The sequence below is a fragment of the Lagenorhynchus albirostris genome, chromosome 7 (genome assembly GCF_949774975.1).
Source record: "Lagenorhynchus albirostris chromosome 7, mLagAlb1.1, whole genome shotgun sequence".
Taxonomy (NCBI): domain Eukaryota; kingdom Metazoa; phylum Chordata; class Mammalia; order Artiodactyla; family Delphinidae; genus Lagenorhynchus; species Lagenorhynchus albirostris.
The window spans coordinates 56545101-56562793 of record NC_083101.1 but is presented as its reverse complement, the minus strand read 5'-3'; the positions used below and the strand labels follow the sequence as shown (position 1 = coordinate 56562793).

Here is a 17693-nt window from a genome sequence, read left to right as displayed (position 1 = left end):
ACTCTGAATTCTTTTTCAGGTAGATTGCTTATCTCCACTTCACTTAGTTGTTTTTCTGGGCTTTTATCTTGTTCCTTAATCTGGGACATATTCCTCTGCTATCTTGTTTTGTCTAGCTTTCTGTGATTGCAGTTTCCATTCCATGGGTTGCAGGGTTGTAGTTCTTGCTTCTGCTGTTTGCCCCTGTCTCATTTTGGCTTCTTCTTTGTCTTTGGTTGTAGGATACCTTTTTTGGTAGGTTCCAGCGTTTTTTTGTCAATGGTTGATCAGCAGTTAGTTGTGATTTTGGTGTTTTCTTAAGAGGCGGTGAGGTCACATCCTTCTATTCCACCATCTTGTCTCCGCCCCCAGGTATTTACAATACAAACCAAAACAGACTTGTTCTGACTGCTCGATGTCTCCATGGCAACAACCACCACAGCCGCTTGGCCCAAAGAACTCAGCAAGGCGCTTGCTCCTCCTCTGTTCCCACAACCACCACCACCTCGGAACAACGTGCCACACTCCCAGCCCACAGCACCCCAGCTGACCAGCGATACCTACCCAAGGCTCCTAGGTGCAGGTGGCCCTCAAATCCCACCATGCCTGCACTCCCTCCACCCCCTCAGTCCTCGGCATGTGTGACCTTCCTTTTTTTCTTTCTTTTCATCCACTGATCCCAATTATTGATCCTCTTCCTTCTCCCTCTACTGCCACAAACAACCTCTTCCTTCAGAGAAGGATATCTCTCTTCTCATTTTGGATCAGAACAAGGAGTCCCCTGTACTTGCCTGGTCCTGAAGTGAATACACAGAATACATGGAGTCAGATATTCTATGACATTAACAAAAAAATTTTCCCCCGACCTTCTTCTCAGTGTTGCAAGTAGGTTCTATAGGTTAAGGTCAAAACCCTAGTTAATGGTAAGTCTTTTTCTACATAAGGAACTGGTGCAAGGTTTATCCATATTTCAGTGGGAGTCATAGATTTAATGACTTTAATGATAAATGTTTCATCACTAGATGTGACTGATGGAAGTTTAGGGATGAAGAGCATGACTGTGGGGTTTGTGTAGCACAAAATAGGGTAAAATGACAGTGTGAGTAGCACCCCCTAGTGTTGAGAAGAAGCTGTAAGTAGAGGGGAGGTGGCTGGGAGAAGGGGAGTGTCGCAGAGTTTGTCTTTATTGCTTTGCTCTCAATCCACTCATGCAGGAGTAGGATCCCGAGATCCTGGGTTCAACTGTTAAGAGACTTCTGAATAAAGTGCTTAAATTAATTCAAGAGGCAGCATCCAGGGATGAAAACAAAACTAAGATGCCATCAAAAAAGACCGAGGAGAGAGGTGAAATCCAAGTGGCCAGCAATGAAAGATAGACAGTGGAGGAAGCTAGGATGAAGCAAGGGACCCCTGGTGGACCCTGGAGAGACTCCTAGCTGCTACCTGGGGGAACACTATAAGCATTTCCTTTTCTAGGACTCTCAAGCTTTATAAGGGAAGGAAACTTTTTTTTTTTTTTTTTTTTGTGGTATGCGGGCCTCTCACTGCTGTGGCCTCTCCCGTTGTGGAGCACAGGCTCCTGACGCGCAGGCTCAGCGGCCATGGCTCACGGGCCCAGCCACGCTGCGGCATGTGGGATCTTCCTGGACCGGAGCACGAACCTGCGTCCCCTGCATCGGCAGATGGACTCTCAACCACTGCGCCACCAGGGAAGCCCAGGGAAGGAAACTTTTGAAGGCACTGAGTAAACTTGCATATCATTCCTCAGATCACCACCAATTCTGCCTGAGCTAAGGACAAGAGTGGTAAAATAAGAGTGAGAAGCCTTTGAATGCAGGTATCTGAACAGGTGAAATAATCAGAAGTAAAAGCCACAAGCCTTAACAACTAGGTATAGGGCAGAGTTAGTCACTGACTGCCTAGATACCCTTAAGTTTTTAATGACTTCAGACATCTCCTTGGTTTGGACCTAGTTTGATTTTCTGACTCTGGTTACTCTGATTGTTTGTTGAAGTTGATATTTGCCAATCATGCTGACCCAATTCTACATACAGACCAGGTTTCACTTATTGTCCCAACCCTGACTCCATTCTGTCCTATAGAGTTTGGTGGGATATGAGGAGGACCAAGCCAGTCAGCTCCTGGACTTTCTTCCCTCCTTTCATTTATCTATTGAACACTTACTATGTGTCAGACACTGCATTAGATGCTGGGGATATACTAGTGAACAAAACTGACAAAAATCTCTGCACTTATAGAATTTACATTCTAGTTGAAGAGGCAGACAGTAAACAAATTGCAAAAATGTAATCTGTGATATATGGTTCTAAACCCAGAAATGAGGAGATGGTGGTTAAAAGTGTACATAGGGTGGCCAAAAGGGGTGACTTTTGAGTAAAAATTTGAAGGAGATTATATTAGTCTGGTAGGGCTGTCATAAAAAAAATACTACAGACTGGGGGGCTTTAATAGCAGACATTTGTTTTCTCATAGTTCTGGAGGCTGGAAGTCCAACAGCAAGGTGCTGGTAGGGTTGATTTCTGGTGAGACTTCTCTTCCTAGTTTGCATGTGGCTCTGCACTTACTAGCTGTGTATTTTTTGGAAAGTTACTTTACTTCTTTGAGTCTTGGTTTCCTAATCTGTAAAACTGGAATAATAAAGAATCTACCTCAAAGAGCTATAGTAAGGATTAAATGAATTAAAGCCTGAAATGTGTTAGAATAGTTTCTGGTCCATAGTAAGTAGCAGATAAATGTTAGCTCTTATTATTATAAATGTTTGCCTTCCTGGAAATTATATACATTACCAACTAGCCAATCTTTGGTAACTCCAAATGTGTGGGTTGCTTGTCTCCTCTCCTGTAAGGTTCAGATGGGCTTATCAGGCTTTCACAGACAGCAGCGTAGAGTCACAAATCAAAGGGCAAACTAAGTCCATTAGGAAAAGATAAGAGCCATTTGATGGGAACACTTGATTTGAATAAAAAATTCACAGGGCCCGAGGTAGGTTCAAAGTTTGGGGTGTAGAGAACCAAAGGTTTGGAGTCAGACAGAGGCAGGGCAGAGTACAGAGGAAGAAGGAGAGTTCAGTGTGACAGCAGGCCAGAAAGAAATGAGATGGTGTTCAGTATGGCTGCTGCAACGCCTCACCCCACTCCCCTAAACTCCCCACCCAACCCACTCAGGAAAGCTTCATGAAAGGCCCTGACCAGGGTCTAGGATAATTTTGCAGTGGGAGGCTGATTCCCACTACCATTTTTCTAGCTCCATAAAATCTCCATGGTATTAAGTACCATGGGAGAGGGAGCCAAGGTGCCAACCAGCAGGTGTCTAATATTTCTGTTTTGGGGACTGGGAGATAATATGTAAAAGTGGGTAAAGGTCTAGATGGACTAGGCTCAGCAAGGACCAAGGGAAGGCAGGATGAATATGCAGAGATGGGAATAATTAGATATCAGCTTCCATAGGGTGGATAAAGATTTTGAATATGCTAAGGAAGACATATGTTTCATCTGTCTTGGAGCAGATGTTTCATCTCCAGTACAGCCTCAATCCAATAGTCATTGGTGCCTTTGAAGGTATTTTATACACCTCCATTGGTAGTCTCTGGCTTTTCTAGGTACCAACCACTAGGGTGTTACTAATAATCAGGAATTTTGGGGTAAATAACAGTCTGGAAGCTATAAGAGTTATGGAATGGTATATGTTGGGTAATGAAGCAATGCTGTGAATTATTATATGAAATTTTTGTGGTGATAAGGAACATTGACCAGCCAAATTGTCTGTAAGAAGTGTTTACAGGCTGGCATGGAGGCATAGTGCCTTTTGCTTGTGTTTGTGGAGATCGAGGGACCATTTTGTAGGGCAGCTTCCTGTTGCTTGCTTTTCTGTATAATAAAAAAGTTGGGTGGTCTTTGTCCCTGATTCCTTGTAAGGAGACTCTAAATCCTTGGAATTCCCTGAGTGATAAGAGTGTCTTTGTTATTCATGGTAGGTCCCTGGATAGTTTCAGGATGGGGGCTGGCAGTGCTGGAAAGACCCAACCATGTGATTAAGGTTTGGGGATTTGAGTCACTTTATATTAACCTGACCTCCCAACCTCTGGAGAAGGCAGCTGGAGACTGAGTTCAATCATTTGGCCAATAATTCAATCAATCATACCTATGTAATGAAACCCCAATAAAAACTCTGGACACCTGAATCTGGACACCTGAGCTTGCTAGTTTGGTAATCATACATTGATGTGCTGGCAGGATGATGTATCCTGAGGACATGGAAGTTTCAGGTTTCCTCTGAGATCTCATTCTTTGTGCTTCTTCATTTGGTCAATCTTGATTTGCATCCTTTATAATAAAACTGTAATCATAAGTACAGGGCTTTCCTGAGTTCTGTGAGTCATTCCAGTGAATTATGGTGTCTGAAGGAGTAGTAAGAACCCTGAAGGTTTGTAGCTAGTTGGTTGGAAGTGTGGGTGGCCTCAGTTACAATACAAGTTTCTAAGTCAATATTAGGATATTTGAAGCCATACCATGAAGTTAAAACATGAAAAATCTATATCTATATGACTGTAGAGACCAGTTTCAACCCAACTGAGACTTTTAATCTCTTAGTTATAATGTTCTAGAAAGAAAGTTTGGCTTAGCCAAGTCTATGAATTATTCCTCTAACTTAGGTAACATTTTTTTCTCCAATTAACTGCAAGTTTTAATGCCATGGGTCTGAGGCAAGGTAGCCAGGATTGGGGTAGAGGTGACCCAAACCTTCAGCTTCCAGGTGGTCATTTATTTGGGTGATAGTATAGATAAACAGGGAAGGAACTTTTAAATTACCTGGTGAACTCTCAGGAATTTGTCAGACATTTCTGACTGTTTTAGGGACTTGCTTAGTAATTTCTGAGAGATGACCAAGTGCCATGGTAGTGTCTCATAGTAGCTGGCCAAGGTGCATCATTTTGAAGGCATTCTTCCACTTTTCACTTGCCTTATGTGAATGAGGCTCTAGGCACTGGAAGTCGTGGCATCATCAAGCCTCCTATCAATAGATCTGGTCAGAAGGAGTGGGACATGGTCTCAGATGGTAACTGCGGCCCCAGTAATTTTGATAGAGGGGCACTCATCAATTTTCTTACATTGGAATTCATGGACAAGAACTGAAATTCCATGGCCCAGGTGCGACTGACCTCATTCCTTAGCAGAAACAACAAATGGCATCATTGTGCCCTTGATGGGTAAGGCCATCAAGCACATTGCCTAGCACTATCAGAAGACCTACACAGTTCTGGATCACTGCTCAGCTCTCTACAGTCCATGCAATTAATGAGAGTAGGTATGTGATATATTTTCTCTCAAATCTGAAGGTTAGAATAAAGTAGTTTCCAGAAGTGCAGGTGAATTTCTCTGGGAGTGATGCTTGCAGTATGCTGGGGTATGTATGATGCTAACGAACAAGGGCTTGGTACTCTACTCGCATTCTTGCCAGCTGCGTGGAGAGTGTCATCTGTGGGAGTTGGAACTTTCAACCTTGTCTCTACCTTCCACTCCAGCCCCTTCACTCATATGAGCAATGGAAGACCAAGAAAACTGAGAGCCTCAGGGAATTTTGTTCCAACATTACTCCCAACCAGTGGTTCTCAGGGGTTGAGCCAGATGGGGCATTTTTGAGGGTTCACATATTCTGAGAACTATTGGAAATTGCATCCTGAAGTGGCCTAGTTAAAATAAAATAGACTGAGGCTAGGCTACAAAATCCAAATAGGGCTAGATGAGCAGAAGTGATCAAATTATAAAGGTGAACAGGCTAGGGAATGAGGGTCAGCAATGCATGCGAAGGGTAGAAGCAAGTGGAAGAAAGAAAATCTGGAGGAAACCTTTGACCCAAAGTCCACATGCTCATGAAGGCATTTTATTTGGTATCCATGGCTGTTGATGCAGGTATGCTGGAATCCAACAGAAGAGCCAAAGCAAAATGAATGTGCAGCTCCAGCATTGTCAGTATCAAGACTTTTCAATTTTACATCTTTATCTACTTGCAAATCTGTCCTTCCCTCTCTCCTGTGCAGTTGCTTTCTAAGTTTTGGAGATTCTATCTCTTCAATACTTCTCAATCTACGTCTATGGTGACTAGAATGATACATCTAAAACATGAATTTGATTTAAGTACCTTCAAAGCCTCCTCATTTCCTACAGGATTAAATACTAATGTCAGATAGCATATAAAGAAGACTATTTATGATCTTGCCCCTGCTTATTTCTCCATCCTCGTCTCTCACCACTTCCCCTCTCTCTCTAGCCACAATGACTTATTGATATTTCCTGGAACATGCCATTCTATTACATTCCTTCATGACTTAGTTCCTCTGTATATTGTCTGGAATGTTCTACTCTTGTATGTCTGGCAAATTCCTACTAGTCCTCGAAGACTTTATGCCTCTCTGAATTCTTTTCTGACTACCAAGGCATAGTTGAACACCCATTCTTTACAGATGTCTTCTATTTTAGCACCTACTGCAATGAGTTGTAATGATTGAAAATCTGTTTCTAGAGAGCATGGGCCATGTCTAATTGATTTCTGTGGTTTCAGAGCCTGGCACAGTGCCTGACACATAGTAGGATCTCAAATTATCTCTGAATGGGGAAGTGAAATGCTTTAAAAGCAGGAGAAACTTGTCAACAAGTTCATGTTGTTGATAATCTCTTGGATTCAAGGTTTGATGTCTGAAGTATATGATATTGATTCCTTCATTAATTCAACAAGTGTTTATTGAACATCTACTGTAAGCCAGGCATGGGAATACAATGATAAACAAAAATAGTTGTGTTCTTCACTGCTCTCAGGGGGTTGAGGATTTATTGGGGGAAACTGTTACAGCATTTGTTTGAATTACTACATAAAATAGAACATATTCTGGGTTTGTCTCATCATATCAGCTGGAGATTTTCTCTAACACAAGGCTTTCTGCAATATGGAGTCAAAGCCTTTGCCTGTTGGGCTACTTTGGCTTCATGAATGATGCAAGTTTCTGTCTAGTTCTTCAGCACATAAACTACAACAAATTAAAACACAACATGTAAAACAGTTGAACATCTTATTTTAATCCAAGCAAAACGGTGTCCTCAGAAATATGTGGACTTTACATCAATGACTTTATAGTTTACCAAGTGCTTTTGCATTTATAGTGGTATTTGGTTTTGCTTGTAGGAAAACCAAAGGAATATAGGGGGAGCGTTCAAAAATCAACAAAACAGGATCACTTTCTTAGGCTGTAGGGACTATCTTTAGACAGTGAGACATTATCAATATATATACTCAAGAAAATAAAGATTCTAGTCCCCCTGCTAAAAGCCAATATAAGACACAAACTTTTAACCTGCATGTTACTGGAGGAACGAAAGAAGCTGCCAGGTCCTGGCATGTTGAAAATAGAAAAAAACAAAAACCCAAAAAATCCAAAACATAGCTCCTGTGAAAATCAGATATGAGAAAGTTCAAACAAACCCAAACCAGGTTACTGTTCCTACAGGCTCCTACTATCTTGATATCCCATGAGGGTTGGGTTCTGTTTCCTTCTCCGTTGGGGTTAGCTATAAACAAGGATAAACTTGGAGTCAAGGTGACCAGTGATGTACAGTCAGTTAGGTCCGTTCAAAGGCATACTGGCCAGAATTGCAGGGGATAGACATTCTGTTTTAAATGTCACTTAAGACAGGGGTTTATCTTTCTTGAATTTGGCTATCCTATTTTCCCTTCAGTCCCCCAGCTGAAGGTGATAACTAACTAGGAATTGCCGCAGAACGGAGAAGCAATTTTCTTTCTTTTAGGTAGCATGCTGCTGTGGCAGAGACACATGGCCCCAAGGATTCAATTATAAAACTCTCATTTTGATGTATAAAAAGATTACAAACAAAGCACAGGGCAAAATAAAGTTGCAATTACAGCTTGAGTCCAAAGTAGTTGACAATCTCCTAAATTGAAGCTAAAGTTATTTTGCTTAATTAGGAGTCAAAAAAGTCATTTCATAAAAGTCATAGTATTATGTACCAGTTAGTCTATTAATATTTTTCCCTCTTTCTGAGGGTCTCAGAGAAAAACAACATTTTTCTTGATCATCTTTTTAAGATAAAAATCGTAGGCCAGGTAGAGCTTTCAAGCTTCTTTCTAGGATTTAGGAAAGAAAGGAAGGAAATGGGGAGAGGATAAAATTGCAGATTATTTCATACCTTTTACCAGTTCTAAATAGAAACTTACTTTGGCCTTTTGATGCACTGGTTTTTCCAAAAAAGGAGTTTTGGCTTTGGCCTAAAATCCCTCTGGAACCATTGTCCTGTCTATTTAAATGCAACCCCAGGAAGGCTAGTATAGTGATACATTTCACATATAAACTTTAGTGTAAAATAACTTAGTGTACAAAACGTTGGATTCTTTATCTCAACAGCAGCAAATATGTATGTACAAATGGGAGCTACTTTTCTCAAAACCAGACTCTGTCCATTTCCTGAATTAACTTTACCATTGTTGTTTGGTTGTTGTTTTTGATGGGCAGAGGTGCAATTGGGATGAGGGAAGGGAGTTCTTGCACTGGTCAAGTGGCCAGGCAAATTTACCAAGGAGCTCACTCTGGCTCCAGAAAGGGGAGTAGGTCATCCCTACTTCCCGGAACTGGATCACTCCCACTCCCTGAAACTGGGAGCAGATCATCCCCACTCCCCGCTGAAGAAGGAAGGCAGTCACTGCCTAGCTCTCTGCCACCTGCGACTCTGGACTTGATTGTTCCCTTAAGACCTTCAAAGGATCTGAATGTGGCCGATTTCTTCATGTCTCCAAGCTTCCTGCAGATGGCAGAGCCCATGGTGGACAGGGCAGCTGACGTCTTTTGTTTCATGTAGGCTTTGGAGACCTGAGCATCGTGCCAGCTCTTGGACAGATTCTGCCTCCGCCCCACCAAGGCCGTCAGGTACAACTTCCTCTTGAGCTCCATGCAGCGTCTCTCTTTGGCTGCCAGCGCACAGCGTAGGGTTACGATTTCTGCCTCCAATTTACCAAGCTCAGATTTGAGCCCCTTTTTCTCTGCCTCTGTGAGATCCTCTGGTTTGGCAGTCTGGTGGGATTCATACGTGGCCGCAGAGGTCTCTATCATGGCGCCTGGCATAGACTGAGAAAGAAGTTCTTCATGAAGGGAGTCCAGGTCCAATTCTTGGTAGAGATAGTCGAACTTATGGCCAGAGGAAAGGTAGTCTTGGCCAGCAGAGTCGAAGTCTAGGCCTTCGGGGTCAGACTGTAGGGTGGGGTGGGACGGATCCATAACTTGGCCAGTGGAATGGACGCTGTGGCCAGTGGGTCAGTGTCCTGGCTGCGGAATAGATGCCTTGGTTTACCAGTTCCACTTCCGGGTGGGGTTGGGGGTGTGGCTGGGGGTTAGGGTAGGTTGGGTTGGGGTCGTGGAGGCGGAGGTGGGACTTCTGGCCCGAAGGGCTCGGAGGACAGAACTTGGACTCAGTCTGTGTACGTCCAATGCTCATAGTGGTTTAGAAATCACAACGTCCCTGTGAGGTAGGTGCTTCCACAGTTGTCAGGGAGGAGAAATATTTTCCCTCCTGCCTCAGAGGTGACTGGTCCCGCCCTTCAAACCAAGTCTGACTCCCCTCTTTCCACCACAGCAGCCATTTTTAAAACCTTGAAAATCAGTTGAACTTTTTGTGCTAACAGAAATTTATGACAAAGCCTCATACATACAATAAATAAAAGCTGCCTCAAAGTGGGGAAGGGAGTCTAGGACTCCTGGTCTTGTACCCTCCCAATTTACCCTTCCCAGGTTCCCAAAGGGGCCTGAGAAACTCCTGGCACCACTCATAAGGTGTATATGAAGGCCCCTCGAAACTCTTAAGTCCAACAGTGCTCCCATGGCATGAAGTATCAACAGTGCCAAAGGCTTGGGATAGTGGAACTTAGAAAGTGAGTTTGACCAGTCACAATTGTCTGTTATTTTGGGGAGGGAAAGGGAGGGAGAATGAGTAAATCTATAATAGTTGTGTCAAGTTTAAGCTTAAGAAAAGCAAACGCTACTGTACTATGAGAATTTAAGAGAGAAGAAATAAGATATATGCAAATAGACAGTGCATGGGTTTTCAATGTTGCAGTTGCATTTTCTTTCTTTTCCAAGCATCCCCTTACATTTCTGAAGGCATGTGTGTCCATATACATGGTTATCAGTTGTGGGAGGTGGTCTGCACAGAAAAGTAGTAGTAGTTGAACAGGCTCTGTCAGGATGCCGACGTACCATGTCCCCTACTTCTATTCAGAGCTGGTAATTTATACAGTGGAAAAATCAGGACTTCAACCCAGTAACGGCAGGTGGTCAGGTATCATTTAGCTCATTGCCTGGCTGCCCGTTACCAGGGAATGGCCTTGAGCAAGTCTTAGTTTCTAGTGGTTTTGTTGGATATTCTGGTAGTTCTTGCAAGCATGATCTTGTGGAACCTGATATGATCCTCAGCAAATTTCAGCTGTTTGCCATACTCATGTCTATGTAGCTATAATGAAACATCTAGCTGGGCATCCAAACCAACTTCAAACCTTTGGATTTATACTTAATAATCCTTTCACATAGCTCAGTAGTGTTTATTATTGTCTTACTTTGAAGTATGTGCCTCCTTGGATTAAAAAATGAGGATTGTCCTTGTTGGAAACATGAAGGCTAATGAGGGATTTGGCTGTGTGTATAAAGGCCTGAAAAGGGCAGTAAGGACTGCCTAGAAACTGTTTTGTTCCAGAGGCTGAACTCTTCCTCAGTCGCCTGCAGAATCGTTAGTGGTTTCAGGAATGTTCTGACCCTGAACCAGTGCTCTTCTTTTAAAACTGAGGATGAAGGGTAAAGAAACTCCTGAATTACACGGAGCATACATTTGTCTATTCCAAGTTGAGATTCCAGATAACCAGATTTGAGCTTGCACTTGATTTTCCTTCTCTGAATTGTTTCAGCCACCAACCTCACTACCTATTTTCTTATTTCTATGTTTCCTCACCCTTCAGTTCAAAGTATGAAATCTTTTGTTAAGCTGTGATTCTTTTTGGTAGGGTAATGATTTCCCTCATAGCAAAATTTACCTGACCTATCTGAGCAACTTCGTTTCCATATCCCAAATCAAAACATGGCCTCTGAATATTGTCCATAAAAAGAAATGAAATTGAGTTATTTGTAGTGAGGTGGATGGACCTAGAGTCTGTCATACAGAGTAAAGTAAGTCAGAAAGAGAAAAACAAATACCATATGCTAACACGTATATATGGGATTAAAAAAAAAATGGTTCTGAAGAACCTAGGGTCAGGACAGGAATAAAGACGCAGATATAGAGAATGGACTTGAGGACATGGGGAGGGGGAAGGGTAAGCTGAGATGAAGTGAGAGTGTGGCATGGACATATATACACTACCAAATGTAAAATAACTAGCTAGTGGGAAGCAGCTGCATAGCATAGGGAGATCAGCTCGGTGCTTTGTGACCATCTAGAGGGGTGGGATAGGAAGGATGGGAGGGAGATGCAAGAGGGAGGAGATATGGGGATATATGTATATGTATAGTTGATTCACTTTGTTATAAAGCAGAAACTAACACACCATTGTAAAGCAACTGTACTCCAATAAAGATGTTTTAAAAAACCCAAAAAACAAAACAAACAAAGAAAAACATAGCCTCTGGAAAGGGGCCTCCTAGCTAGTAATATTCTGACCTCCTGAGTAGGCCTGGAAAAATAAGTTACACAGTGGAACAGTCCATTTTATTAGGCTTATGCATAACCACATACAAAACAACACATAGGTTTTGAAAACGTAGATCTATCAAATGAAATTTTACTTAATTTATAGTGAATCTAACCAACTGTTTGAATAAACTATCTTTTTAAGATGTAAAATACCAAACTATTGCCCCATGATTTTAGAACCTCAGCTCTCTAGATTAGACAATGAAATAATCAGTATTCCACAGAAAGGCTCACAAACCTGTTCATCTGAAACTGAAACCTTTTTGATGCTATTTGTGTACTAAAAACAGCCAAAATATTTGATTCAGTAACCTCTGAAGAAAGAGATTGAAAATTATTTTTAATCCCACAATGGATTGCTATATTTTTTTCCCAAGGAAGACGTTATTGACCCATTTTTTTTAACATCTTTATTGGAGTATAATTGCTCCACAATGGTGTGTTAGTTTCTGCTTTATAACAAAGTGAATCAGTTATACATATACATATGTTCCCATATCTCTTCCCTCTTGCGTCTCCCTCCCTCCCACCCTCCCTATCCTACCCCTCTAGGTGGTCACAAACCACTGAGCTGATCTCCCTGTGTTATGCGGCTGCTTCCCACTAGCTATCTATTTTACGTTTGGTAGTATATATATGTCCATGCCACTCTCTCGCTTTGTCACAGCTTACCCTTCCCCCTCCCCATATCCTCAAGTCCATTCTTTAGTAGGTCTGTGTCTTTATTCCCATATTGACCCGTTTTTAGCAAAGAATAAACTTTGAATTATTTTTCTAGTAAGGATGATGGATTTATACCAATCCTTTGTAAATGTAAAGGTAAATGATACAACAAAATGGTTTTTTTCTCTTAATGTTTAGAAGCCTGTATGTTATGTTTTAGAAGTAAATTATTGAAACTTGAATGTAAAAGCAAAGTCATACCACTCACCAGGTCTGGGTTGTTTGGGGATGGAAGGAGCGAGATTGTAGTAATTGATACTTGAGTCTAGAAATGATTAGGGACTTGTACCAGTGTCAGCAGTTTTAACCACTTGACTTCTTTTGTTATGGAACGTCAATGCAGAGCTTCCTGATTACATCAGCTCTTGTAAAATAATCCACATTCGTGGTTCAGATTGCTTCTAAAGAACTGACAACTCACCCTGTAGTCCGGTCATTTGCACTGCTAGATTTAACCATAGTGAGATCTGTAGGACTTTATTTCTATGATGACAGACCTACTACCATGAACATTTTGTTCATTTTAGCTGAAAAACAGGAAAAATGTTTAAATGTTTAATTGGGCCTGAAAATAAGGCATATAGTTGAAAACCTAATCCAGTAAGAATGTTTCAAGAGTAGGAGGAGAAAATTGGTAGTTAGGCTTTTCTTGTGGAAAGCCATAATATTATATTTGATTTCAGTTTGCAAGTTATTTTCATAACTGTCTCACATCATAGCCCAGCTCCATCTGTAATATATGCAGTGAGTCACCTTCCCCATAGATATTCTGCAGCATGAACTGGAATATTTGCTGCGGTTTACAGATGCACAGGTTATGGGTAACAGTCCTCACATTTCAGTAGTTGAGTTGGTCTTCATTTAGAACCAGGGTGACATTTCCTTTTAGCAGCCCTTCTACATGAACTAATTAACTTAAAAAAATAGTGAGGTATATTATAGTGTAGGATTTTCTTCTATGAAGCCCAAACATACTATCAGGATATTAAATTGGAGCTTATTTTAAGTTGGAGAGTTATTCACTCTCTTTGGTGGTGTATTTAATTGTAGCGGGAATCCTTGGGGCAATCAAATTAAAATTCAAAATCTGGTTGAATCTGAAGAACTAATGTTCTCCTCTCCGCATTTGCATGAGATGATATGTATGGGATGAAGGGGCTTGTTAGGAGGAGTTTTACGTATGGATCCTCAGAGGTAGAAGAAGAGGAATGACAGGGGAGTGGAGGGGCGAAGAGAAGGGAAAAGAAAATGATCAAAAGATATAGGAACTTCCCTAGATTAAAAATGAAGATTCTTCCTGTTGGAAACATGAAGGCTGTATATATAAAGACCTACAAAGGGTAGTAAGGGCTCTTTAAACACTACTTTGTTCCAGAGAATGGACTTTTCTTTTGATGCTTGCAGAAACACTAGTGGTTCCAAGAATTTTCTCAGACTCTGAACCAGAAACTGCCCTCATAATGCTGAAGATGAATGGCAAAGAAGCCCAAGAACTAAACTAAATAAAGGGCAGTATGAGGAGACTTTAGGGGGAATTTCACAACAGAAGGTGTTCTCGTTCCCTTTTCTCATTTGGCTGAGGAAAGTGGGGGAAACAGATTATCCCTTCCCAGAAGTTTTGATTTTGTTTTTTCTCCTTACGTGTTGGAGGATAGCAGGTTGGATGGTAAGTCCTGGGGACAACAGTAGGGAGTCATATAAGAGAAGAATGTAGGTGAAGCTGGCACATGAGTCAGTAAAGCCTTGGTCAATTATGGGCTGGTAGAAGTAGGTTGTCTGTGCTCTGCTAAGGAACTCAGGGTTCGGTGTGTTTCTCTAGTCAGGATCTAGAAATTAGGAGGATTCCTTAAAAGGGAACAGGGGGTTGTAAAAAGACATTTTGACACTTGCTTCTCACTATCACCCTCCTCCCCAGCCAACACACTTCCTGAATTACATGCAGTTTCAACAAAGGCGTAGACTGCTCTTAAAATGTCTGTAAGGGACCCAGATTACTTGACCCTTAATTAAGCAGGAAAATTTATCTGGAGGATGTTCAGATTTTGAGTACTAGGAGATACACTTTCCCTCAAGGGACTGGGCACACACTGGACATCGACAGAGAGAACAGATTAGAAGCACATTTAAGGGCTGGTCCTGAGCATAGAGGACTCCAAGAAGTGACTGGGGAGACTTGGTGGCTTGGGGTGGTGGTGTGCTTAAGCCCTGAAGCTTGGCTCTGAGGGTTTAGAACTAGCAAAATGTGGGGGCCAAAGCAGTTTGACTCACTTGTAGCTGGTGGCTGCAGAGACCTGAGGGCAATCAAGCTGCTAATAGAAAACTCACAATCTTTGAAAGATTATGACCATTGTGGTGAATTTGTTGTAACACATAAAACCTACGGCTTGGACTCTACTCTGTAGTTACTTAGCTATTCTTGTCTTAAATCTGTCATGCGTGCTATGGCAACAGCATAATTACTTTATTTCCTCGATTCTGAGACACAATCAATTGTAAGACACATCTTCATTTTAATAAGAGGTTTCTAGGAGGAAGAACCTGTATTAAAGCACACACTGATTAAATCATGCAATCCCAATTTTAGAAACATTAAAACTCCATAAAATGTGAATATTAGAAGTGAAGAAATACAGTAGTAATGCAGCAAACTATAAACACTAATAGCTCTGCTTGATTCTTCTACGGGGGTTAAAAATGGACCTTCATTTGTACTGGTTCCTCTTTTTCTGAAAGAAAAGGCAGAAGGGAAATTAGCATTTATTAAATATCTGCTACAATAATAAAAATAATGGCCCCTCCCTCCCCCCCCCCGGCCTGAGTGAGCCACAGCCCCCGAATCAGCTGCTCCTTTAACCCCGTCCTGTCTGAGCAAAGAACAGACGCCCTCCGGCGACGTACATGCAGAGGTGGGGCCAAATCCAAAGCTGAACCCCGGGAGCTGTGCGAACAAAGAAGAGAAAGGGAAATTTCTCCCAGCAGACTCAGGAGCAGCGGATTAAATCTCCACAATCAACTTGATGTACCCTGCAACTGTGGAATACCTGAATAGACAACGAATCATCCCAAATTGCGGAGGTGGACTTTGAGAGCAAGATATATTATTTTTTCCCCTTTTCCTCTTTTTGTGAGTGTGTATGTGTATGCTTCTGTGTGAGATTTTGTCTGTATAGCTTTGCTTTCACCATTTGTCCTAGGGTTCTGTCCATCCCTTTTATGTTTGTTTGTTTTTTTACTTAAAAAATTTTTTTTCCTAATAATTATTTTTTATTTTAATAACTTTATTTTATTTTATCCTCTTTCTTTCTTTCTACTTTTTCTCCCTTTTATTCTGAGCCGTGTGGTTGAAAGGCTCTTGGTGCTGCAACCAGGAGTCAGTGCTCTGCCTCTGAGGTGGGAGAGCCAACTTCAGGACACTGGTTCACAAGAGACCTCCCAGCTCCACGTAATATCAAACGGCAAAAATCTCCGAGAGATCTCCATCTCAACACCAGCACCCAGCTTCACTCAACGACCAGCAAGCTACAGTGCTGGACATCCTATGCCAAACAAGTAGCAATACAGGAACACAACCCCACCCATTAGCAGAGAGGCTGCCTAAAATCATAATAAGGCCACAGACACCCCAAAACACACCACCAGATGTGGACCTGCCCACCAAAAAGACAAGATCCAGCCTCATCCACCAGAACACAGGCACTAGTCCCCTCCACCAGGAAGCCTACACAACCCACTGAACCAACCGTAGCCACTGGGGGAAGACACCAAAAACAACGGGAACTACGAACCTGCAGCCTGCAAAAAGGAGACCCCAAACACAGTAAGATAAGCAAAATGAGAAGAGAAAAACACACAGCAGATGAAGGAGCAAGATAAAAACCCACCAGACCTAACAAATGAAGAGGAAATAGGCAGTCTACCTGAAAAATAGTGCAGAATAATGATAGTAAAGATGATCCAAAATCTTGGAAATAGAAGAGAGAAAAATGCAAGAAACATTTAACATGGACCTAGAAGAATTAAAGAGGAAACAAGCAATGATGAACAACACAATAAATGAAATTAAAAATACCCTAGAAGGGATCAATAGCAGAATAACTGAGGCAGAAGAACGGATAAGTGACCTGGAAGATAAAATAGTGGAAATAACTACTGCAGAGCAGAATAAAGAAAAAAGAATGAAAACAACTGAGGACAGTCTCAGAGACCTCTGGGACGACGTTAAATGCACCAACATTCGAATTATAGGGGTCCCAGAATAAGAAGAGAAAAAGAAAGGGACTGAGAAAATATTTGAAGAGATTATAGTCGAAAAGTTCCTTAATATTGGAAAGGAAATAGTCAATCAAGTCCAGGAAGCACAGAGAGTCCCATACAGGATAAATCCAAGGGGAAAAACACAAAGACAAATATTAATCAAACTGTCCAAAATTAAATACAAAGAAAACATATTAAAAGCAGCAAGGGAAAAACAACAAATAACACACAAGGGAATCCCCATAAGGTTAACAGCTGATCTTTCAGCAGAAACTCTGCAAGCCAGAAGGGAGTGGCAGGACATATTTAAAGTGTTGAAGGAGAAAAACCTACAACCAAGAATACTCTACCCAGCAAGGATCTCATTCAGATTTGATGGAGAAATTAAAACCCTTACAGACAAGCAAAAGCTGAGAAGGTTCAGCACCACCAAACCAGCTTTACAACAAATGCTAAAGGAACTTCTCTAGGCAAGAAATACAAGAGAAGGAAAAGACCTACAATAACAAACCCAAAACAATTAAGAAAATGGGAATAGGAACATACATATTGATAATTACCTTAAATGTAAATGGATTAAATGCTCCCACCAAAAGACACAGACTGGCTGAATGGATATAAAAACAACACCCATATATATGCTCTCTACAAGAGACCCACTTCAGACCTAGGGAGATGTACAGAATGAAAGTGAAGGGATGGAAAAAGATATTCCATGCAAATGGAAACCAAAAGAAAGCTGGAGTAGCAATTCTCATATCAGACAAAGTAGACTTTAAAATAAAGATTATTACAAGAGACAAAGAAGGACACTACATAATGATCAAGGGATCGATCCAAGAAGAAGATATAACAATTGTAAATATTTATTCACCCAATATAGGAGCACATCAATACATAAGGCAAATACTAACAGCCATAAAAGGGGAAATCAACAGTAACACATTCATAGTAGGGGACTTTAACACCCCACTTTCACCA

General features: G+C 41.4%; 1 protein-coding gene across 1 annotated transcript; it reads right to left on the bottom strand.

Annotated features, from left to right (window-relative positions):
* Positions 1–8587: 8587 nt before the first annotated feature.
* TPD52L3 (TPD52 like 3) lies at positions 8588–9277 on the bottom strand. The gene has a single exon (XM_060153650.1). It carries the CDS (start codon positions 9275–9277, stop codon positions 8588–8590), a length of 690 nt encoding a protein of 229 aa, XP_060009633.1.
* Positions 9278–17693: the final 8416 nt, after the last annotated feature.

Bases quoted from the DNA above. Each gene is read 5' to 3' on its own strand.
- TPD52L3 (XM_060153650.1), bottom strand. From the start codon at position 9,277: ATGGATCCGTCCCACCCCACCCTACAGTCTGACCCCGAAGGCCTAGAC.